The sequence below is a fragment of the Aspergillus tanneri genome, assembly GCF_003426965.1.
Source record: "Aspergillus tanneri strain NIH1004 chromosome Unknown AapTan_8_pilon_pilon_pilon, whole genome shotgun sequence".
Lineage (NCBI taxonomy): Eukaryota > Fungi > Ascomycota > Eurotiomycetes > Eurotiales > Aspergillaceae > Aspergillus > Aspergillus tanneri.
The window spans coordinates 2,695,763-2,719,339 of NW_022984635.1; the positions used below are offsets into that span (position 1 = coordinate 2,695,763).

The window sequence follows — 23,577 nt, forward strand, 5'->3', positions numbered from 1 at the left end:
GTCGCGAACAGGTGGGTCGGACTTGGCGTCATGGTCCTAGTCCCAATTAGGCCTTATCAAGTCATTTACTGATGACGGGAGTTTCTCCGACTGGCGCTACCTCTCTCTCTTTCAATACATTACAATTCTCTGGAACTTTTTTCCCCGTTTCTGTTTGCAGAGACCTTAGCCTATTTGACAGGAATATAGGATATCAAGTCTAAGATTTTAGTGACTGGTGCGTCTCTAGTTTACAACTAGTAGGAAATTATTTACCTTATTAATATAAAATATATCTTAATCGCTTCCATCATTAGGAAATTCATACTCGGAGAATTGGACTTGGCTAATAAGAGGACTATGGTATTGTAACTCGTTAAAAACTAATTATAATATAGGCGCAGGAGGTCTCGGTATGCATGTTCATTGGATTGTGGAAATCCACACAGATATGACAGCACAATCTTTTAAGTAGAGCTCGTCCAGCGTCCTGGTATTTATATATCCATCGTTACCTTAAGATGCTGATATAGTCCCTCTCTAACGCTGATCTGGTTCCATATGTCCAAGATCACCACGATATTGGCCACCCCACTGGGTATTTTGGTTATTTGGAGGGAGGGGTGAGCGATGATGTCATATGCCAAGCTAACTATCTCGACCTACATTAAACTCTCGTCGACCCAATCATTTCTAGACACTGCAGACTGTTTCATACTATCTCATGCAGACAATTCACCTCACAGCCCGTCGGAATGGCCTCGTACCTGATTACTGGATCTTCTCGAGGCCTTGGTCTGGCCATAGTCGGTCAATTGTGTGCTCGTCCAACATCGGAAGTGAGCATGATATTCGCCACGTCACGAAAAAACAACTCTCCACAGTTAAGAGAACTCTTGGTGCGATCGTCAGGGCGACTATCATTTGTTCAGCTAGACACGACGAACCAGGAAAGTGTCCAGGAGGCCGTCAAGCAGGTCGAGCAACAGCTCCAAGGAAAGGGGCTGGACGTACTGGTCAACAATGCTGGAGTGATGCCGATCACTCGAGAAGGAATTGAAAAGATGTATGCTATAGTCTAGACAGATCTTCCTATCCTATCATTCACTGATTTCCCAGGGATGCTCTCACCGAGACTTTCAACACAAACGTGACGGGCACACACATGGTGACATCTGCCTTCCTGCCTCTCCTTCGCAAGGGAGAGCGAAAACTCGTGACAAATATGTGAGTCGTCCAGTAACTATAGAATATATCCCATGCTGATCATGTAGCTCATCTACTATGGGCTCCATCACCATGGCCCCCATATACAAACCAATCCCGACACCAGAATACAAGATCACCAAGGCAGCGCTCAACATGTTGACGAAACAGTACGCTCAAAACCTAGCCGACGAGGGATTCACTTTCCTCTCTGTCTGTCCGGGTGTAAGTCTCTATATCTCCGTTTACATACATCTCTGACTGGGATAGTGGCTACAAACCGATATGGGAGGCTCTCGTGCGGACCTGCCCGTCGCCACGGGCGCCGAGGCTGTGATGCGTATCATGTCGACCGCTTCGTCAGAGCTGAATGGACTCTTCATGAACATCCATGTCCCAGGATGGGAAGAGAATCCAGGGCCCAACAAGTATGATGGCAAAGAAATTCCGTGGTAGATTGATATGGCTACTATGATATACCGTACGGTGGACAAATGGGTGAACAATCTATCACACTCAGCTATGTAAAAATAAATATAAAAATCGTATTTTATTTGCCCACAAAAAGTATAAATGGTCGCCTCACCGCAGCGCGAATCCCATCGACGCATCCCTCAATCTGATTGAATCTCCCCGCATCAACTACCCCACCTTTTCCATCTCATTCAAACATCCAGATTCAGCATCCAAAAATAATCCACCAGCAGCAATGGCTCCCTCACTCTCTGTAAAAGACCTCATCACCGTTGATCCAGGTCTACCCAACCAACACCCCACCCAATCGCACTGGCAACACATCCCCCATGCTCTATCGAACACCCAGTCTCCTTCACTGCCACAAAAAACAGACATCGCTATCATCGGCTCCGGCATCACTAGTCTCTCCGTGTGCAAAACCCTACTTGAATCCCATCCCTCGATGACAATAACTCTCCTGGAAGCCCGCGCGCTCTGCTCTGGTGCCACGGGCCGCAACGGCGGCCAGCTAGCCACCAATGCAGGAGAGGAGTATCAGCATCTAGCCAGGACACATGGAGCCGAGATGGCGGGCAAAATCGTCCAGTTTACATGGGATAATCTGCAACGTATGCGAACACTAAGTTTGACATATGCGGGGGAGACGAGCGAGCTGCAGGATGTTCAGAAACTGAGGGTGTTTCTAACGAGTAAGGTGTTCAAGAGGTTCAAAGACAGTATGGATATGTTGGAAACGGATCATCCGTCTTTCAGAGGCACATATACCATCGTCAGTGCGGAGGAGTTGAAGGTATGTACATACATACTTTACTATACATGCAGGCTGTGCAGTTCACGGGAACAAGGTAAATCTGACAGACAAAGCAAGAGTATAATATCTCCGGTGCCGGAGGTGCTCTTCTCCCCGCCGGAACCATCTGGCCCTATCGACTCGTGACTACAACATTCGCCAGTCTCCTAGACAAATATAAATCTAGAATTTCTATTGAGACGCATACCCCCGTCACTGCAGTAAACTACACAACGGAGGAGTCATCCTGCCATCCATATATCCTGCACACCACCCGTGGAACCCTCCGTGCCGGAAAAATCGCCTACTGCACAAATGGATACTCCGGCCATCTACTTCCCCGTCTGCGTGGTCTTATCTACCCATTCAAGGGGACCATGACCGTGCAGGTTCCCGGAGCTGCGGCTCCCAATCGGGGAGAATATCTCTCCTGGGGATTCCATTACCCTGCAGTATATGATGCATGCTCGATGCGGTATGCAGCAGGATTGTACTATTTGATGCAGAATGCTAAAACGGGGTACTACTATTTCGGTGGTGAGGATACACGTGTTGATCTATGTCTGTCGGCGGACGATAGTCGCATCGATGAGGATTTGGTGCAGAAGCTGCAGGCGAAATCGGTATTTGTAGGTGATGAGAGTCAGGGCCATGAGCCGCGGACGCTGGTTAGTGCGTGGACTGGCGTGATGGGGTTCTCGGCGGATGGGATGCCTGTCGTCGGTCAGTTACCTTCTTCCTTGACGGGTAGGAAAGGTGAGGGGGAGTACATAGCTGCTGCTTTTAATGGGTACGGGATGGCGAATTGCTTGTTATCTGGGGAGGCTCTGGCGAAAATGATGTTGGGGGAGGGTGTGAGTGAGTGGCTGCCTGCAGCGTACGGAATTCATGATGGCCGTTTGAAGGAGCTGCTGACGGTGGATCATGCGGTTCGGTCTTTTGAGCGGCATACATGATGGTTGCGTGTGAAGCACGGTATATGCAGGGTTGTGGTTATAGTACATGTTGGGAGAATCTGCATAATTAAGTTCGGACGCTATGAACCGATAATATCTTCATGCTAAGTGGGTATCAAGACTATAATATACAAACACAGTTGCTAAAAGAGGTATCGTCATTCCTTCGAGACATCGGCAACGAACTCCATCAAACTTGGTTGCTTCGGGGCTGTAGGGTCGGACGTCCACTTCTGCGACCGCAATGTCGGCGTCCTATCAACTATCCGCTGACCAAAGCCTTCAATGCCACGGATATGATAGGTTTCAGCCATCAAGTTATGCCGGGACATGCTCACTTTCATTTTTCTACATTGTCCTGTCGCCTTTGAACGGGCCAGGAGTTCTCCATGATGTGGGTAGGCCGCCTCCCAGGTCAACAGTCCCTCCCTCTTTGGCTGGGTGCCAATATTTTCTGCTTCAGTAGCCGACGAGTTTTGTGCGATGGCGGAAAGTATGTCCAACATAATAAAATGTGTCAGAACCCGGGAAACCTCGTCCTGCAATCCAATGCGACTCGGTGGCTGCACTGAGGGATACTGCGGCATATTGACAGAGATCTCATAGTGAGTACCGAAAGGGGGCGAAACAACATTGGTGCGGACCCGCACATGAAATGAGCTCTGAGCAGTGGCCAGCTTCCTAGAGAATATAGATTCAGACGGCATCAAGAACGTTTGCACCAAAGCTTCCACCTTGGGAACAGAACTGTCTGGGGATGGACGGCGGACCGACGAGAATGGCGCAGCTGTGAATTCGCTGCCCAGCCCGGCAGATTGCAGAACCTGGCTGGTATCCTTCATAAATGACTCAAGCCACCGTACATGCGAGCTATGTTGGAGGTAAGCCATGATCGGGCGCAGGATGTTGTACTCAGGGGTATGTCGGCGCTTGGGGGTCAGTGGTGGTGGAGGCTGCGTCCTTCGGCGCAGATTTTGACGGTGGGCATACGTGAGAAGAACTCGGATTGAATGGCCGAGCGCATCAGCAAGTACGTTGTGTTCAGTGGAAGTGATTTGCTCATCGTCGGGGAGTGCTTCGAGCCCGATATCCACCAGGTCTATCAGGATGTCTTGTTCATCAGATGTGGGGAACTGCACCAGGTTTCGTCGTGTGGTAACTCCCTGGCTGCCCATAATTCGAGCCTCGCGGAATAGCTCATGGAAAAGTTCCTCTTCAAAGAGCGTATCACGTGCCTGTAGAATGCGACCCTCGATGGTGTCAGCGTTGGATGCTGGTGGTGGCCGTCTCGAGCAGCCTGTCAGTTGACCACGATGTTTTACGCGCACGCGAACTGCTCGTGCAGTGGAAGGTGCTAGCCCTTTGTCCAGTACCAAGCTACCGTCGCCATCGCGCCGTAGAGCTGCAAGAGCCCGGTCGCGGAATATCGGTGTGGCTGCAGGTAACTGTCAGCACGCACATAGGATTAAGCCATTACAACGGACTCACATTCTAAGAATCCATATTGTACACCCAAAGCCTGTCTTTCCCGAGGAAGTCTGCACACTTTCCAACCCTTCTCTTTCACACCTAGGACGCCATCCCAGTATCTAGTCTCGGAGGCAGCTTCGGTATCCAGCCTTGACGCGCAGTCGAGTAGTTTGTTGGCCGCGGATTTGAAATTCTGCAACCGCCATCCACGCGACACTGTTTTTGTATCTTGGATCACAGATTCTGGTTTTGGAGGGAGTTCAACAACCTCTCCATTTATCGACCCGAGAGGCACAGCCTGTTTCAGATACGCGGACATGGACGTTTCCGCCTGACGAGGAGTGTATTTGGAAAGTAGGAGGGAGACAAAATCGAGAGCGAACAACGTTTCCATATGAGCTTGCCTGTAGAAACATCAGCATATGAAGTAAGAAGTTGTATACAAAGGAGGCCTACAGAGCGAATTGAGTAATCTCCGCACGCTTCTTGTACAATTGTTCCATGCGCTCCATGGTATCTAGATCGGTTGAAGATTTTTCATTCTCGTCTTCGTCGGACCAGGGATCCTTGCTTTTGTCGACCTCGATCTTCTCTCGAAGTCTGTTTTCACTGATCTGGCGGAATGACCCCCACTGGGCGTTAATTTGGGCGATCTCGACAGGAAGTGAATCCTGGCGGTCTTGCTTCTTGACCAGTGGGCGGAGAGGGAGGTTGAATGGTTCGGCCATGGTGCGACACTCACAATGGGAGTGGGTTGGATGAAACGGCAGGGAGAGAGAAAAAGACAGAGCTAAAGAGACAAAAGTCATGTTGATGGGGCAGATGGATTGGTGGTGATGGTATGTCACGTGATTATCACTCTTTGTATCCTTTGTTGCCTTACTGCCTAAGGTCTTCTAGTCTAATTACCTGATTAGGTAATGCTGTACCTGTTACGACGTAGGAGGGCCTAAGGCACTACGGAGATCTAGATAATCCTTTCGAGGTGATGCGGGTATGTAATCCTTCTGTTCATAGACCGTTCTGCCCACATATCATCCATGTTTTGACGTTCTTGCAGACACTATGGGCTCTGAGTGGAGCGGAAGGATGCGGATGTATTCCGTAAAAGTATAAATATCATATTTTAGGCCAAAAATTTCCTATGATAATTACTGTCAAATAATATGGCCGTTGGTGGACCAGAATTATGTGACTGGATCGGGGTAAAACCCCCGCAGAGCACACAACAAAATAATCAATCAAGAATAATCAAGAAGAGCCCAGCCAGCTCAATTCATTCAAATAAGACCTTCTTACCAATCGTACTCTATTTCCTCTTCGGGACTAGCCGTATATCTAACAATTACTACATGCTGAAACTGGAAAGGGTCTATCGAACCGGTTCTAGGCACCTCTACTAATATTTGCCAATGGAAAACGGCCATTGGCAAATTGACCACTGAGCAACCTGCTGATATCACGACCAGACCGGAAACTCACGAATGGCGTCACTTCCCCGCCAGTGCTCAGCACACGTGCAGCTACAAGCCCTGCCCTAGGCTCAAACACTAAACCCCAACAAGCAATTCACGTGACATTGATTGACCTCTGACTTCATTGTTCTTCCTACTGGAGTTGGCTTCCTTTCCCTTTTTTTTTAAAAAAAAAAAAAAATAAATAAATTTATGGTGCAGCGGCTCCATGATCACTTTATTTAAGTATTTAATACCCGCTATGCCGTTACTCTGTTTCTCATTTCGCACTCCTCTATTGACATCGTTAGTTGACTTATTCTCTAGGGTTCAGGTCAGACCGCATAACTCCGTCTGTGACGTACTGCCAACTCCTCTTTCACTCACCGGAAAAGTCTCCCCCACTACAAGTTCATTCCCCTCCAACTACCTCACCGACGAACTGTATTCCAGCTTCTGTCTATCCTCGATCCTACGGCCACCACCTCTGTCAATTCACTCGGTCCTCTTCTTCTCTGTCGCTCATTTTCTGCCGTTGGTTGGTAGCCCTTCAGGATGGCTACCACAAAAGCCCCCATCGATCCCACCAAACGCCGCCGCATCGGTGTCCTAACCTCCGGTGGTGATGCCCCCGGCATGAACGGTGCGGTGCGAGCCGTCGTCCGCATGGCTATCAATTCCAACTGCGAGGCCTATGCCGTTTTCGAGGGGTACGAGGGATTGGTTGGTGGCGGCGACATGATCCGTCAGCTACACTGGGAAGACGTCCGTGGCTGGCTGTCGCGCGGTGGTACTTTGATTGGTTCCGCTCGCTGTATGGCTTTCCGCGAACGGGCCGGTCGTCTAAAAGCCGCGAAGAATATGGTCCTCCGCGGTATCGATGCCCTAGTGGTCTGTGGTGGTGATGGAAGTTTGACCGGTGCCGATGTTTTCCGCTCGGAGTGGCCGGGTTTGCTGGAGGAGTTGGTAAAGACCGGCGAATTGACCCAGGAGCAGGTCAATCCCTATAAAATCTTGAACATTGTAGGTTTGGTGGGCTCAATCGACAACGACATGTCTGGCACCGACGCTACTATCGGTTGCTATTCCTCTTTGACGCGCATCTGTGATGCGGTCGACGACGTGTTTGATACTGCGTTTTCCCATCAGCGAGGATTCGTTATTGAAGTCATGGGCCGCCATTGTGGATGGCTAGCACTGATGGCAGCCATCAGTACCGGAGCTGACTGGCTCTTCGTTCCCGAGACACCGCCCCGTGACGGGTGGGAGGATGACATGTGTTCTATTATTACCAAGGTAGGTGGATAGCCCGATCGATCCACTGGTAAACGACCGGGTGTTGACGCCTCTGTTCCCTCCAGAACCGTACAGAGCGTGGCAACCGCCGCACTATTGTCATTGTTGCCGAAGGTGCTCAAGACCGCCATCTCAGGAAGATTTCGAGCGCTGCTGTAAAGGACATTCTCACAGACCGCCTTGGTCTGGACACCAGAGTAACTGTTCTTGGTCACACGCAGCGTGGAGGAGCAGCCTGTGCCTACGATCGCCAGCTTTCGACTCTGCAGGGTGTTGAGGCTGTGCGTGCAGTGCTTGATATGAAGCCTTCTTCCCCGTCCCCAGTTATTACCATCCGCGAAAATAAAATTCTGCGAACCCCCTTAATGGAGGCTGTCAAAGAAACCAAGAAAGTGAGCCAGTTGATTGAGGATCGAGACTTCGAAACCGCCATGGCCCTGCGGGATTCTGAATTCAAAGAGTACTATTTTGCCTACCGTAGCACAGCTACCCCCGACCATCCTAAGATGATTCTCCCTGATAATAAGGTACGAATATGGCCCTATTTTTACCAAAAAAAAAGTATTTGAATCCCTAATAAGGAGCAGAGAATGCGGATTGCCATTATTCATGTCGGTGCTCCTGCCGGAGGAATGAACCAGGCAACCCGTGCTGCCGTGGGGTATTGTTTAACTCGAGGACACACACCAATTGCAATCCATAACGGTTTCTCTGGTTTGTGCCGCCATCATGCGGACAAGCCCATCGGCTCTGTGCGCGAGGTGAAGTGGCAGGAAACGGACCTTTGGGTTAATGAGGGAGGATCGGACATTGGAACAAACCGAGGCCTACCCTCAGAAGACATCGAGACCACGGCCAAGTGCTTCAAAGAGTACAAGTTTGACGCTCTGTTCGTGATTGGTGGTTTTGAGGCATTCACTGCAGTTAGCCAGCTTCGCAAGGCCCGAGAGAAATACCCCGTTTTCAAGATCCCGATGGTCGTACTGCCAGCAACAATCTCAAACAACGTGCCGGGAACTGAGTACTCTCTGGGTAGCGACACCTGTCTCAACACGCTGGTTGATTTCTGCGATGCCATTCGACAGTCCGCATCATCCTCACGGCGCCGTGTCTTCGTTGTTGAGACGCAGGGCGGCAAATCGGGCTACATTGCCACCACTGCGGGCCTGGCAGTGGGAGCATCAGCGGTGTATATCCCGGAGGAAGGCATAGACATCAAGATGTTAGCGCACGATATCGATTTCCTGCGGGACAACTTCGCACACGACAAGGGCGCCAACCGCGCTGGGAAGATTATTCTTCGCAATGAGACCGCGTCTAGCACATACACAACCCAGGTGATCGCAGACATGATCAAGGAGGAAGCGAAGGGCCGGTTCGAGTCCCGAGCGGCGGTACCAGGTCACTTCCAGCAGGGAGGCAAGCCTTCACCGATGGATCGTATCCGTGCTCTGCGCATGGCAATTCGTTGCATGCAGCATCTCGAGAGCTACTCGGGAAAGACACCCGACGAAGTGGCGGCGGATGAAATCTCTGCCTCAGTGATCGGCATCACGGGTTCGCAGGTGCTGTTCTCGGCCATGGGGGGTCCTGAGGGACTGGAGGACACGGCGACCGACTGGCGGCGTCGTCGTCCGAAGGCAGAGTTCTGGTTGGAGTTGCAAGACACAGTCGACATCCTGTCGGGCCGGTCAAACTGGCGAGCTGGACGCCAGACCAGCTGGGGAAGCTATGAATCTGTGTAGTGCGTGCCCTGTGTAGTACATGCAGGCGTTGATATGATGACTACTACTTTATATCTTTCATGTTTACCTGGAAGATTTCGGGTATATCCACAGATGAATCTTGTGGTGCAAGATATGTATGTATGACGACTATCGGGTTACGGAATGATGATGAATCACATTATACTATATGAATTAGAGATATGTCTGCCGACGGATGTATAGAAGTAACAAACATAGCATCCTAACGCAGCACATAGAACCCTGACACAACCGACCTAACCAACGAATCAACCCAATAGAAAAGATGTCTCACCCCTCAACCTCCGCCAACTCATCCAACAACTGGACCGTCTCCGCCGGACTGGCGATCCACGCCGTCGTGCAAGCCAACCTCGCCTACATAATTAGCGATACAAGAACCAATGCAAGGGAAAGGTGGAGAATAGAATACCTTGAAATCATTAGCCCCCGCTGAAAGAAACTGATCGCCAACATGTAGAGTACGTGTTCGTTCGATCCCGCCAAAATACTGCTGACAGGCGCGTACACCCCATGATTTATCGCCGATGTCGACAAAGACGTCATTTCCACCTACTTTCTTTAGCATATATACATCGTAGGCACAAATATAACCAAAGAAGAATAAGGCAAAATGAAAGGGAGGGTATAGGGTAGATGTACCATTAAAAGCACAAAACGGCAATCTCGACCCCACCGCCGACCGTTCAACCGTATTCTGCACGACGAGAACCGTCTCTTCGAGCTGTTCCCGGGAGATCTTAGTCCCCGGTGGAGGGGAGACGCCGACCGCGCGATCCTTTCGTAGTACGGTAGCGGGGAGATTTAAATTCTTGACGCAGGCGCGCAGCGACGACTCCGCGATATCCAGAAGGGCCGTGATATCGGAATCATTCCAGGCTGTCATTTCAGGGAGAAGCCATTGATCACGCGGGACGTAGACAAGACGATATGGAGAGACGTGATCGTATCGGAAGAGGAAGTTACTTTCACCGCCCATGACGACCAGCCCCTCGCGCTGGGAGGGGGTCAGACTCGGGGAATCGTGCACGGCGTCTAGAAGACCTTTGAGTCGTGCGTAGTATTTTTCGGCTTCGGTGTAGCCTGCTGCGGTGACGATGCCGACTTTTCGGTCCTGGTGAAGGAGACGGAGAAGACGCGGGATGGATGGGTTGTCGGATGTTAAGCAGGCGCCGTCGTCGTAGAGGGTCACGTCGCCGTCGAAGGTGACCAGGCCAACGCCGGAGCTGCGTACCAGACCGAGGAGCTGCGCGGAGTTGAGGATGAGACGGATGTCGTTGAAGGATGGGGCCACGAATCGTCGACGGCTGATGAAGCGGTGGTTGTCCTGGTACTTGAAGGCATCTTCGAGATACAATGGCGTGTAGAAGGAGCCCACGGAGGGGACGAGATGCTTCAGTTTGGATTTGCCGGGACTGGCATCACGTTCATGGTTAACTGTGTTTGTGAATCAGTGTCATTCGGCATGAAATGAAGGAGAATAGGTAGGGCGCACTGTGGTCGCGGAGAAGCTCCTCGACGTCCCGGAAGATCTCCGTGTACCGCTGGTGGGTGCCGGCGGCCACCGCGGCGAGATTCGCGCTGTCTTCCAGATAGGTCACGGTGGGCTGCGAATGCAGCACGAAGGGAACTGCCAAGAGTCCCTTGATCCATTCGATCAGCTGGTCTCGACGATGAGACTAGGTACGGGTCAGCGGCCGGTCTACGGGATTCTTATGATCATTATTGTTTTTACTACCTTGAGGGCATCTAGAGACGCGGTCAGTCCACGTTGCACAGGAGAAGTCGGATTGACTTACATTCGACGCGATAGCGGGTGGTCATGATAGCTGTTTATGATAGAGAGAGAAGAACGATAATTGGGACGAAAGACGAAGACGATGAGAAAATTGGGGAATATATAATTCCCCGCAATGCCAGACCGCCAAGACTCCAGCAGAGCGATGAGCTAGCTCTACCGCAAGGGATAGAGCCACCTATGCCTCTTGGGCTCTTGCACGCTACATCGACTGCAGATCGTCCCGTAGTTGTTGCACCAGGACAGGAGTCAGTGTAACTACTCTAAACCCTGCTGTTTCTGCGGAGTATGGACGTGTATGATCAATGGCCACGGTCGCTACAGTCAGATATCCGCAAATCTAGCACGCTACGCATCAATTCTACAGGAAAAATCTCGATAAGAATACTTAGACGAGAAAAGAGGTCTCGTTACCATGTCATAGCCAACCATCACAGAAGCTCGTTGGTATTCTAAAAAAAAGAGCATAACAGACCATCTTAAGAGAACATCCAACCGTGGTAAAACTCGTTGTCAATAAATAAATATATAAATATAAATATACGATAATACCAAATTAACCCTCAGATAAAGCCTATGGTGCATTTTGTCGAACGGAAATATTCATATTCATAACTCTTACACCCGGGTCGTGCCATCCCCCGTTCGCTCGACTCGCTCCTCGCGCGTCCCTTCGGCCAGCGAGATTTTGTCCGACATCATGAGATCGCGCTGTTCCGCATCACGGTTGCCGTACAAACCGATCTTGTACCACGGCAGCTCGAACAGTCGATCCATACTCTCCAGGCTGCGACCTGCCGTCTCTGGCACAGTCACCCACACCCACAGTCCGCCCAGAATGGTGACCGCGGCGAAGAACCAGAACGTACCCATGGGCGTGATGCCACCGTTGTTCGTTCCCATCAGCATGTTGGGCACGGCGCGCGAGTTGCCGTACTGGTTGACAAAGTGCAGCGTCATGGCCAACGATGTCGACAGCGCCCGAATGCGAAGCGGGAACAGCTCCGCAGTCAACAGGTACTGCATCGAGTTCCAGCCCAGAGCCCATCCAACGCCCGACAGATACATCATGGCGATAGCGCCGCGGCTGGCCGGCAACTTGGCATTGGGCAGCTTGTAGCCCTCCACAACGCCCATGTCGGGCACACTTGAGAGGAAGCCGGCCACATACAGCATGGAGATGGCTTGCAGCGTGATGCCGATCAGGAGAGCCCGCTTGCGACCGATGACATCGACGAGGAACAGCGCACAAACGACAGCGGACACCAGCTTGACGATACCAAAGACACCAGTGACCAGGAGGGTTTCGTTATCTCCTGTGATGCCCAAGAGTTTGAACAGATCGGGCGCATACAGCGTGATCGACCCGGCACCGGACCACTGAGACAGAAGCTGGGCACCCGAGGCAATGTAGAGCCGGTATAGGTTCTTAGGGTCCAGGAACGCTTCCTTTAGGACCCCAATCGGACCAGTCCCCATGGTAGCTTCCATCTCAGCCTCGTGGGAGCTGCGGATGCCGTTCAATTCCTGTACAATATATTCGTGATCGGTGGGAAGGTGACGGATGCGTGATAGGTTCTCCAGAGCCTTCTCATGGTTGCCTTTCTTGACGAGGAATCGCGGGGATTCGTATTGCATGAACGACAGGAGGAAGATGAGACCTGCAAAGATAATGTGCAAACTGGTGGGTACCTCCTGCAGTGCGGTTAGGACGGTAAAGAATGGATTAGAAGAAAGGGGGACTAACCCATCGCTTGTGCGTGTTGTCTCCTAGATGGACTTGACAGCCATAGTTGGTGAAGTACGCGAGCACTATACCCAGGTAGACGAATCCGGTAAAGATACAGGTACATAAACCTCGAATGGAAGCCGGCGCCTATTTCCATCAGTCACTCGTAGTCTACGCGCCGGCAGGATACACTCACAATCTCTGCAAGATACACAGGTCCGACCACGACCGTTTGTCCAACGCCCAGTCCCGCCACAAAGCGGCCAGCATAGATGGCGCCTAGGTTGCCGTTGGCACCCAAAAAAATACCAATTCCCAGGATCCACAAGCAGCACAGTTGACGAGTAGCCCAGATGCGGCCAATGCGATCACATACCAGGAATGCACTATAATAGACAGGTCAGACAGGGGGTAAGTGGGTACTGGGATGCAAAGAAATAAGGGGAATAAAATCATACAAGAGAGCACCACCAACAGACCCAATCTGGACCATAGATGAGACATTGGCCTTGATGTTCGTCTGTTCCACCGCACTGTACGAGTCGAAGTTGATAGTCCTCTGAAAATCCTTAGAGTTGAAAGCACCCGAAATCAATCCCTCATCGACACCTCGAGCAGCGCCCATGAGACCGAAGGAGATGACGGCGAACCATAAACGCCAGTTGTAGATCTCCTTGGGATCTCCAAGATTTTTCATACGAAAAATATTGATAGGTTTCTTGGGACCGCCTGCCATGGTGGGTGACTTCTGGCGTAGTTCCCTCTAGTTCCTAGTGGTTGGACTGGCCGTAGTAATAGCCGCAGCAAGGACAAAGAGAGGAGGCCAGAGAGTGGAGGGACAACACGGCACCGGAGTAGCAGATGATTCCTACTCGGTAGAGGATTTAGAGGGATGTAACCCTGGTTAAATAGGTTCTGGGATGCATCTCTTCGTTTCGTACCCCGGCTTATGCCCGCGCCGCACACATCATGCGGGGAATGGTGTGGGGTGAAGTGCTGGTCATCCTACTATCATTTCACCCGAGGTCAGACGTAACATATTTTTCTCGGCATTATTCAATGGAAATTGCCTTCCAGAGCACTTGACACTCGCCACCGTGGTTCCATCCATACGACCTGGGCTGGCCTAAGCTAGCCAAGAGACCAGAAACGTTGTCGCCAAGAGAGCTTGGGGGGGCCAAGTTCACTTTCTGGAGATGGAGGCGGGTGCATCCCTCCACAGGAAGGTTATTTGCGCTTAACTCATTGGCCCAGCTAGGATATTCCAAGAACAAGAAAAAACATCGTACTCACCATAGGGCAAGGGAAAGAACGGGTTCAGAGAAGCATCCAAATCTTTACCCCGCATGGGATCATCAATGTTCTTGTTGGATCTTACTGTCATTAAAAACGAGCACAACAGGCTAAAACAGACTCCGCCGGGCGGAGGAATTCTCGTGGGGTATCCGGCCACCACATCGTGTGTTCTGCGTCTACCAGTCTCACGGACTCGGTCAACTTCCGAAATGGATTCTGGTACCCACACGGGGAAGTTGCTTGGCGTACCTGGGGAAATCCAAGGCTCTTCTCGAGTCGCGAGAGGTGATCAAGCCTTGATGTGGGGATTCGAGTCTCGTGTGTCCGCCGATCAGCACCAATCCAGCCAGGGCAGCCTGCATCAGCCGATGCATGGTGCAGCTGCAGAGTACGTGCCGATGCACTGATTAAGCCTAGTATGTGCAACCAGTTCCAGCTCTCTCGGTTGAACGTAGCTCACAGCATCCAATGGCCTACAATAAACTCTGCAGCATGTCAAATGGTCGGTAGGCGTTCTCTCGGACAAAGGGTTCCGAATGGCCTTTGCAGTTGGATCAACGGCCCCATAGTTAGGGGTAGTGTTGGCCGAATACAACAAGAGGGTGGACGGCCTGTAATTTGAGACTGCGCACTAGAGAACCTGCTGGGTTGATAAGAGCAAATTGGATTGGAGGCCATTGGAGGAGCCAGAATGTGGAGGACAAAAGGACGGAGTCGAGATCTTTAGGTCCGCTACCAAATTCGCCAAGATATGGGAGAGGCCAGTTTTCTCCTTCAGTCAATAGGTGAGTGACCTCGGAGAATTTTCTCTCATGGTGGGGGGGTTTCCAAGTAAGCCATCTATTGCAAGTCCAGGGTACTAGTCGCCTAGTCACAGAGACTAAGTCGACTACCAATTCACAACCCAATCGGCGGGTGTTCTACGTTGTCTCCGGCTCAAAATGAGTCCAAGTGGATCTTAATCAAGGTTATATGCGCGCACAATGTAGCAGAAAGCAAACAATCTCCAATCAATCCAAAAAGAAAAAAAAAGAAAAAAAAAAAGGAAGAATCCCGCAACCGCCAGGTCTATTTCCGCCATCGGAACGCCGGATTTCGCCAGTCTAGATCCTGGATCTGTTTCTGGGACATGCCCGCCAGGGCCTGGTCAACGTCTGTCTTCTCTCGTTTCATATTATCCCTTCTCATCCATAACCACATGCATATACCCAGGATCATAGTCAACGACGATGTTGCCAGGTTTAGGCCGTTCCCGATCTGGTAATTCGGTGCGTCGAACTGCAAGAATGACCATGTCGAGATAAGCCCCCCAATGTTGCCAAACATAACATTCGTTCCGATCGCGGCCGAGCGCGCTGTGTCCGATACCACGTTGTTTGAGACGTGGGCATTGCAAAGAGGCCCGAAGGAAAAAGCGCCACTGGCGATGATGAAGGTCGCTCCATAGCGCACCATGGCGTTGGTGCTAGCTAAAAACATAATATAGCCCGTCATCACCAAGGGAGGTGCGATAACAAGGAAAACCACCCGATTGTCAAAACGCCAACTTAGGAATGGGAAGAACACCGTGAAGAATGCTCCAACAACATAAGGGGGAACGGTGTGAAGTTGCTGGCTAACGACACTGCTGTCAGGATAAATCGTCCGAACAATAGTCGGGGCGAAGAAAGCTAAGCCCTGAACAGTGATATTGTTGAGGAGAAATATGAATGACGTCCCTAGAGTGACGGGACTAAAGATACCACGCAGCATCTTGGCTCGATCTATCTTGTCCAAGACCTCCGTAGTAGCAATACGCTCGGACTTGAGCCGGGCAATCGCCAAATCCTTTTCTTCCTGTGTAAGCCAGCGTGCTGTCTCGGGGCGGTCTGTCAAGGTGAGAAAGGCTAGCAGGCCCAATCCAATTGTGATGATACCCTCGATCGCAAAAATCATCCTCCAGGCTCGCAAACTGCCAAAATGGTCCAAAGTCAGAATCGCTGACGCTAGCAGGCCTCCCAAAAGCACCTGCGAGTGGTGCCATAACGACATAGAGAGCCAGGCGGAAAGCAAGCTCACTTCGTCTATACCATCGAGACATGTAGTATGCGATGCCGGGCAACATTCCCGCCTCAAATATCCCCAACAAGAACCGGACGCCTGAGGCGCTGTGGATATCATGGACAAAGGCCGTGCCAACGGAGCAAATGCCAAAGGCGAAGGTTGTTGCCGGAAGGAACCAACCAGGCCCCATCCACTTACACACAACGTTACATGGAATCTCAAAGATAATATAAGAAATGTAGAAAATGGACAAAACAGCGTTGTAATCGTTGCCTTCAAGTCGGAGATCTTTTTCAAGCCCCGCAAGTTTCGCATTTCCTATCCAACATGTCGTCTGTCAGTTCCTCCGCAGCTCCAGCAAGATTGTTAGCGGCATGGGGCGCGACTTACCGATATTGGCTCGATCGATGAAACAGAACAAATACAACAATGCTACTGTCGGAATGATATATAAGTCGATTTTTAGGCATAGACGGCGCTCGGCACGGCGATCGAACTCAACAAGCGCACGGCCATACCGGTCTGTTGCTGCATGGCCTCGTCCAGCGGCGTCAGAAACAAAATTTTCAGTATTCCGTATTCCCTTCTCATCCAGCATCACTTCATGCAATGCGCTGGATGTCATCTTGCCTTCAGTGCGCGCCCAACTTGTTGAGAAACCAAGACGGCCAAAAAGCGAATAGGAAAGAGATAGACCAGTCCCTTAGTCGGATAATATGCTTGCGATTCGATTGGGAAGCATATTTGGATATGGCTATGGGAGTTTAAAAGCTCTTTTGTATCGGATAGGGAGCTTGCTCGGATCTGCCGAAGAATAGGCCGGCAACGAAGCTCGGATGATCTGTGGAGACAGATGTCAAATCTGGGGTTTGATGAACCTCGAAAGGCGGGGAGTGGTGTTAGAGGTGATCGATATTGCACGACTGCTGGTCATCAAAGCTTTTGATTATCAATCCCGCTTGGGAGGGACGGCACTTGGCATGGCGGTCTAGCTCCCTAGTTGCTGGCACCATACACCAGAGTACGCAAAAGCCTTCGGTAGTGAAGGTGTCAAGCAAGCCGTGTAAAAAAATACACCGAGGCAAAGGTACCTTAGCACCACATCTGTGTAACAAATTCCAGACTGCAAGCGAGTCACTGACAAACACACAAACACCAAAAGCACCAAGACAATCCGAGCCAATGTGGGAAAGATAGACGACGTTTCTTGGTGGTCCGCTCTTTTTGTGGTTGTTAATACGAGATCTAGCCGTCATTTCTTGGCCTTGGCAAGCTGCCAAGAACCGTCCGTTCGCGTGGCAAGAAATGGGATTTGCCTTATTACTAAGTGTACATTAAAAGATGGAGGATACCTATGTGGTAAACCAAGGCGTAGAAAATGAAAGAAGACGAGGAATAAAAAAGAGAAAAAGAAACAAATGCTACATTTTCCAAAAGGGATCAGCCAGACTGACCTCGAAGCTATGAGGGAACAACATCAATATAATGCTCCACGAAGTTATCAACGCTATCGAGACCATTCTGCCAGAAGTTGGAGGGGTACATATTCCCCGCGTTTTGTCACTTCCCAGCCACCCCCGGATCGGCGAGCAGGATGGGTTGAGGGCGACGACGACATCGGGGAGAGTTGGAGTTTGGACGGCGACAAATCCCCCGAGTTGGCATCGTGGGGAGGCCACGTGATAGTCACTGAACATGACTTCCACCTGCATCCCTTACCGTATTATAACCTAATATCTGTTGCCGGAGTATCATCAATCAAAGTGTGGTTACATATGTCCCTCTCACCTGTGCAGCTACATCCACGACCCAAGGATCAGTCTAATCCGTCCTGTATCACTACAATCCCTTCCTAACTTTGCGCGCGTCTGAAGCATGGTATTTAAACCCCCCCCCCCCCCGGGGAATATGAGAAATATACTAACGTGACAAGGGGTATCTCATCACTGTGAGTAGGGCTGAATACTGGATGAAGATTCAGAAATGAGGAGGGTGAAATCAGGCCCCTGGGAACTGTATTGTCCCTGGATTTCATGAAGCAGAGTATCCGGATTATCTTCGTTTCATATCCCAAACGCCACTACAAATGATCACTAACATTGAAGGGATTCCGATTCCGTGGAGTAAGTCCGATTTCCTACTCCGAAATAAGTCGACATAGTGGCGATATTGGGATAGTAATATTAACCATGGTTAACATGTAGCCAGTACGGGGATAAGGCAAAGCGTTCCTTTTCTAATGGAGACACCCTCCTCAGATCAGCAGAACGTAGCGAATGCCAAGTCAGACGGAAAAGTGCTAGTTGATGATCTGGAATAGAGGCTCTTCCAATTGCATCTCCGTAGCCAAGACGAGCTATCCTCAACTATGTCTTTAATTTGGCCTGTTTTGGAGAATAGTTCTCTCGGCCTCAGACCGACTGGTCCTAGTGGTCCAAACACAACATCTGAAACTCTCTGTATGTTAAGGTTGTTGAACCATTCCCGTAGCCAATCAATGGGAAAGATATTCTAACCCAATTCACTGCCAAGTTGAACAAGTTCTCTGGAAACAGCGGTTCTGTTGCTTCTAATACGGATGCTCTATTCTCGGGCCCGGGCTTTGCTTCACGGCTGTTATAAGCTAGAATCTTAATCACTAGAAAAGTCATCCCAAGCTCTTCACTAGATTCCAAAGCGTGCCCTTGCTCTGGGAGGGTCAGGATGGTCATCCCTATGCCTTCGAAAATGCAGAGGCATTCATGGAATTAAAGCCCTCGGCTCGTCCTGGAGTCTAGGATACTCCTGAAGAAGGCATCCTATAAAAGGTAAAAACTATCTAATGTATTATTCTATAACCTCATTCAAGGTCTGAGTGATACAGGATTTCTAACTAGATGCAGCTCTTACAGCCAACCCCGACATCAGCATTTGAAGCTGGGATACCAGAAGGTTGACATATTCGGCACATCGGACAAAGCAATACTAGAGAACGCTACATTTAAACATCGATCGAGCTGAAGTCTAGATTCCCGGTATTCCACTGACTTTGCCGGAGAGGTAAAACATTTCACTCTCCCTACAAGATCTCAGATTTACTTTCATGAGAAATTCTCTCTTATCTATGCCTTGGATTCATGCAGAGATTATAGTCAAGCCAGAACTGATATGCAGCACTATAGTTAGGCATATAGTTTGTAGGCAAGGATCCTACGATTTGGTTTTCCATCAGTAGAAGATAATGCCGGGATTCTGTCTTCAGGTGAAAAGGCTACCAACGAAACCGGACTCAAACATCTCTCTCTCTCTCTGCTAACATTAATAATAGACCATTCAAAAGCTTCTGCATCTAGAATGACATCTAGATAGTTTTTATATAGTCGCTAGGTAAAAAGCCTCTATATACCTGCGAGTCGATGGATCTTTTTCTACTTTAAGACGACGTTCTCTGAGCTGGTCGACTATACTCTAGAATTTGTTGATAAGTCGATCCTGGTATTTCATCTACATGCAGGAGATGCCATAGCTAGGTTCAGGTTTGAGCGGGTCCTTAAGATATGGTATGTCGAAGTTGTCCTGGAGGACTCGTTCCAGTCAATTGACATGGAGCTGTCTCTAGTATGACTGCCCCTTGGCTGCTTCATAGGAGGCCCAATCCCACTTCCTCGCTTCCCCTGATACTTGGAATTTGAGTAAAGCGAGTTTAGCCATCGCTACCATTGGACATTAATTTTAATTAAGCTACCACTCTCTTCTTTCAGGGACGTTATTCAGGTCTCCTTGTCTAGGTGGCTGTACCGCCTCTCCGCGTTGTCTCGGAGATTCTGTCTCAACAGTATACGCCTACTGGCCACATTCTCGTCAGGTACATTGTTATTTTTGTGGGACAAGTGCAGGTCTGTGTTTTGTACCCACAAGGTGAAGGTCAACTACCGAGTATTCTCGCATATGCAACCCAGGATATACGCAGGAACACGAGATTTGAAGTAGAGGCATAGGCGCCCATAATTTCAACCTCGAAATATGAAGGCAGAGAGATCATAGGAGCTTAGAGTCTTGAATGGCTTTTTGGTGGTCGCCTGCAACGCATAGAGTGACAACCGCCTTTGGTCACTGTCACTGCTTAAAGGGGTGCAAGACGGCTTTTGGTCATGCCCAGGTCTCCAGTTCTGAAATCGTAATAATATCGGGTGCCCGTTAGCCCCCCAATGGGTTAACATGGGCTCGGGGGCGGTATGAGACTTCTGTCATTGTATTGCTTTGTAGCACCGGGGGAGGGAACTAACTCGTGGTTGGATACATACATACAACATGGAGTACATTATTTGTCAAACGTACCATTCGCCCAACTAAAAATGCGGACCTCAAGTGTAGCCATAATAGATGATTAGATAAGAAGTCTCAACAGTATTTTCACTGCATGACTGAGCAAATTTATATCCATCACTATAGGATAATTATAAAGATAATATATAAGTCCTGGAATTAATATAAGATGCACATCCTTAAATGAACATAGACTAATTAGAATTCTATAAAATTTAAGAGTAGATATAGACTTTGGATGGGTTTCTAGATAGAAATCAGGAACCCCATCAAAAGTGTCCCTCGGCTCTGCCTCAGGCAAATAAGGCATTCACACAGACAACCTTGTTCCCAAAAAGGAAATCAATCGGTCACTCAGACTGGAAGAGGATCCACAATAGAGAAGACTGCCATCGTTATTCGTTGGTCCAGGCCAAGTTCCGCCTTAGCTAGGACGGCTAGCAGCACTCCGCCTGCCCAATCCATCGCCGACATACTTGGCAGCGGCACTGCCACTCCCACTCCTGACATTTCTCAGGTTCTGTTCTTGCACAACTCCAACCTTTCTATCCACAGCCAGGCAGGTCAGAATGACGGTCGGTCTACTGATTGCGCCGCATTCAATGTCCGCAATTCTGGTGCCTTGCATGCCATATAACAATTGATCCATCCACGGTCGCGCGATGGCTCCCAAGCCTAGCTCGGCCAGGGAGAAATCCCCAGGGAAGTTTCGCGCTGGCGTCCACCCGCCCTCTCCCATGGGCTCTCGACACTCCTCCGATGATGGCCGGACTGTCTCATCCCTGGACCGGAAACTTTCATTGGAGGAGCAGGGCGAGCAGCCAGAGGAGACCCAATTTCACTTCTTTACGACCCATTTGAACTCAGTCATTCAAGCAGCCAGTATTGACGAGTTGACCTCCTTTTATAAGCCCTTTGACACTCTGTTGGAAGCCGGGGAACGCTCGAGAATATGGTGGTTGCATGTTACATCTCCATCCGATGCGGATATTGAGAAGCTGTCCAACATGTTTGACATCCATCCGCTCACGACAGAGGATATAAAGATGCGCGAGTCTCGGGAGAAGATTGAACTATTTGGGCCCTATTACTTCCTCTCGCTGAGACCCCCGCGCCTTATCGCCATGCCCGATGAGGTTCGAGCCTTGTCGCTTAATGTGTATGCCATCGTGTTTCGGGAGGGTGTGTTGAGTTTCACCTTTGGAAACAGCTCTCATGCGAGCCATGTCCTCCAGCGTATCGAAGAGCATCGTAGTCACCTTGCGCTGACAGGCGACTGGATCTGTTATGCCCTCATGTACGTGTTTTTGCTTCATAGTTGTATGTGATTTATGCTGATTCATGTAGCGACGATATTGTCGACGGCTTTGCTCCGTACATCGACCGCATCGAGACGGGCGTTGAAGTGATGGAGGATGGCGTCTCAATTGCCCGTCCTGATGATATTGGAGTGGCTCTGCAGCGTATATATAAATTTCGCAAGGAGGTCATACGCATACGACAGCTTCTCAACGACAAGATCGACGTCCTTCGGTCTTTCGCGCGGCACTGTGGCGGAAGCTCCCCAATGGCTGAAATTGCTCTCTATCTCAGCGATATCCAGGACCATGTGCTGACCATGATGGCCAACTTGTCTCAGTCGGAGGAGATGCTTTCTCGGTCCCAATCCAAATACCTGGGCCAGCTGTCCTGGGATTCGACGCGGATGCGGAATGAGATCGTTGCCACCCTCAGTCGGCTGTCCGTGATCGGGGCCATCATTGTACCGATGCAATTCATCACGGGGTTATTTGGCATGAATATCAGAGTGCCGGGCAAGGGAAGAGGAGATGGCACGGAACCAGGCACACCAGGACTCTATTGGTGGTTTGGCATATTTGGTGTGATTCTGAGTGTTATCTGTTCTTGTTTGCTGATAGCCAAGAAGATGCGGGTGATCTGATATATCGGGCTTCTGGCTCATTGCATGTCAAAATGTATGTCCCACTTTAGAATACAAGTACCCTAATAGAAATACGTTTAGCAAACTTCTCCCGGGGTTCAGAGCTCACACTACAGAAGCTATGCCTCGCATCATTGAAGCAAGGGTGGCTAACTAAGTAAATGAATAACTACAGCGATATTAGAGATGGCTAAACAAGTCTTGTTGAATTCAAAACTAAGGGCAATACGGTTGTCCATATCGGATAGAATATAAGGAGCTGAGAATATTTCAAAACTAATGTATACCGTAGACTTCACCAACGTGCCAATGAGTCAACATGTCCAGTCGCACAATTTCCCTAGAACCAGCCAGCATGCCGCGAAAAAAAAAAAAGAAAAAAAATACAATACTATAATAACAATCACCGGAATTTGAATACAAACTGGAAAACATAAAGTCTGACAACACAGGACAGTTGCTATACAACATGTTTATAACTCAGGAGCCCTTACTCGATCTCAATAGTCTTTGTAGAAGACGGCTCCCCGGCCTTGGGAACCGTAATAGACAAAACACCATTCTTCAAAGTTGCCTGGACACGATCATCATCGACGGGGCTGGGAAAACAGAAAGATCTTCTGAAATCCCCCACCGAGCGCTCGGAATACAGCCAAGAGTGCTCGGGGTCCTCCTCGGACTTGTCATGCTCGGAATGGCCTTTGATCTGGAGTGTATTGGGATCGGAGAACTGGATATTGATGTCTTTCTTTTCCACGCCGGGGACGTCCACGTCGAGATAGTATTTGTCTTTGGTCTCGCGGACGTCGAATAGTGGGGAGTAATTGAAGACGTCGGTGGCCGTCGAGGGACGACGTAGAAAGGTGTCGAATTCATCGAGGGCGCGGTTCAGGAAGGGAAATCCGCGGCCGGTACGTTGCATCAATGACATTGTTCTTGTGCGAAATTGAGCTCCGGTTTTACTGGCAGTAACAGTAGATATAGGAGGACGGGAGGTGGGCAATCTTCGAAAGGAACTTAGAAATATGCGTTGAGAATGCATTGTATCTCAGGTCTGTATTCTTTGCTCG

General features: G+C 49.8%; 9 protein-coding genes across 9 annotated transcripts; 4 read left to right on the forward strand and 5 right to left on the reverse strand.

Annotated features, from left to right (window-relative positions):
• Positions 1-734: 734 nt before the first annotated feature.
• Positions 735-1,641, forward strand: ATNIH1004_011482 (SDR family oxidoreductase; the record flags this gene model as incomplete). The annotated part of the gene is made up of 4 exons (XM_033576044.1): positions 735-1,045; positions 1,099-1,206; positions 1,254-1,410; positions 1,456-1,641. The coding sequence occupies 4 exons, from the start codon at positions 735-737 to the stop codon at positions 1,639-1,641; spliced, it is 762 nt and encodes a 253-aa protein (XP_033421899.1).
• A 253-nt stretch (positions 1,642-1,894) lies between these two features.
• On the forward strand, positions 1,895-3,408 carry ATNIH1004_011483 (NAD(P)/FAD-dependent oxidoreductase; the record flags this gene model as incomplete). Its single annotated transcript, XM_033576045.1, has 2 exons — positions 1,895-2,452; positions 2,527-3,408. The coding sequence occupies 2 exons, from the start codon at positions 1,895-1,897 to the stop codon at positions 3,406-3,408; spliced, it is 1,440 nt and encodes a 479-aa protein (XP_033421900.1).
• Positions 3,409-3,566: 158 nt separating this feature from the next.
• SRB4 (mediator of RNA polymerase II transcription subunit 17) lies at positions 3,567-5,606 on the reverse strand (the record flags this gene model as incomplete). The annotated part of the gene is made up of 3 exons (XM_033576046.1): positions 3,567-4,843; positions 4,897-5,282; positions 5,335-5,606. The coding sequence occupies 3 exons, from the start codon at positions 5,604-5,606 to the stop codon at positions 3,567-3,569; spliced, it is 1,935 nt and encodes a 644-aa protein (XP_033421901.1).
• Positions 5,607-6,887: 1,281 nt separating this feature from the next.
• On the forward strand, positions 6,888-9,373 carry PFK1 (ATP-dependent 6-phosphofructokinase; the record flags this gene model as incomplete). The annotated part of the gene is made up of 3 exons (XM_033576047.1): positions 6,888-7,628; positions 7,694-8,155; positions 8,216-9,373. 3 exons carry the CDS (start codon positions 6,888-6,890, stop codon positions 9,371-9,373), a joined length of 2,361 nt encoding a protein of 786 aa, XP_033421902.1.
• A 291-nt stretch (positions 9,374-9,664) lies between these two features.
• On the reverse strand, positions 9,665-11,218 carry isn1 (IMP 5'-nucleotidase ISN1; the record flags this gene model as incomplete). Its single annotated transcript, XM_033576048.1, has 6 exons — positions 9,665-9,751; positions 9,807-9,946; positions 10,037-10,831; positions 10,890-11,073; positions 11,133-11,143; positions 11,194-11,218. The coding sequence occupies 6 exons, from the start codon at positions 11,216-11,218 to the stop codon at positions 9,665-9,667; spliced, it is 1,242 nt and encodes a 413-aa protein (XP_033421903.1).
• A 592-nt stretch (positions 11,219-11,810) lies between these two features.
• ATNIH1004_011487 (putative MFS quinate transporter) lies at positions 11,811-13,657 on the reverse strand (the record flags this gene model as incomplete). Its single annotated transcript, XM_033576049.1, has 4 exons — positions 11,811-12,887; positions 12,940-13,068; positions 13,118-13,307; positions 13,380-13,657. The coding sequence occupies 4 exons, from the start codon at positions 13,655-13,657 to the stop codon at positions 11,811-11,813; spliced, it is 1,674 nt and encodes a 557-aa protein (XP_033421904.1).
• Positions 13,658-15,285: 1,628 nt separating this feature from the next.
• Positions 15,286-16,885, reverse strand: ATNIH1004_011488 (putative MFS transporter; the record flags this gene model as incomplete). The annotated part of the gene is made up of 3 exons (XM_033576050.1): positions 15,286-16,280; positions 16,459-16,578; positions 16,651-16,885. The coding sequence occupies 3 exons, from the start codon at positions 16,883-16,885 to the stop codon at positions 15,286-15,288; spliced, it is 1,350 nt and encodes a 449-aa protein (XP_033421905.1).
• A 4,342-nt stretch (positions 16,886-21,227) lies between these two features.
• ATNIH1004_011489 (magnesium transporter CorA family protein) lies at positions 21,228-22,507 on the forward strand (the record flags this gene model as incomplete). The annotated part of the gene is made up of 2 exons (XM_033576051.1): positions 21,228-21,862; positions 21,913-22,507. 2 exons carry the CDS (start codon positions 21,228-21,230, stop codon positions 22,505-22,507), a joined length of 1,230 nt encoding a protein of 409 aa, XP_033421906.1.
• Positions 22,508-22,997: 490 nt separating this feature from the next.
• ATNIH1004_011490 (Hsp20/alpha crystallin family protein) lies at positions 22,998-23,438 on the reverse strand (the record flags this gene model as incomplete). Its single annotated transcript, XM_033576052.1, has 1 exon — positions 22,998-23,438. The coding sequence occupies one exon, from the start codon at positions 23,436-23,438 to the stop codon at positions 22,998-23,000; it is 441 nt and encodes a 146-aa protein (XP_033421907.1).
• Positions 23,439-23,577: the final 139 nt, after the last annotated feature.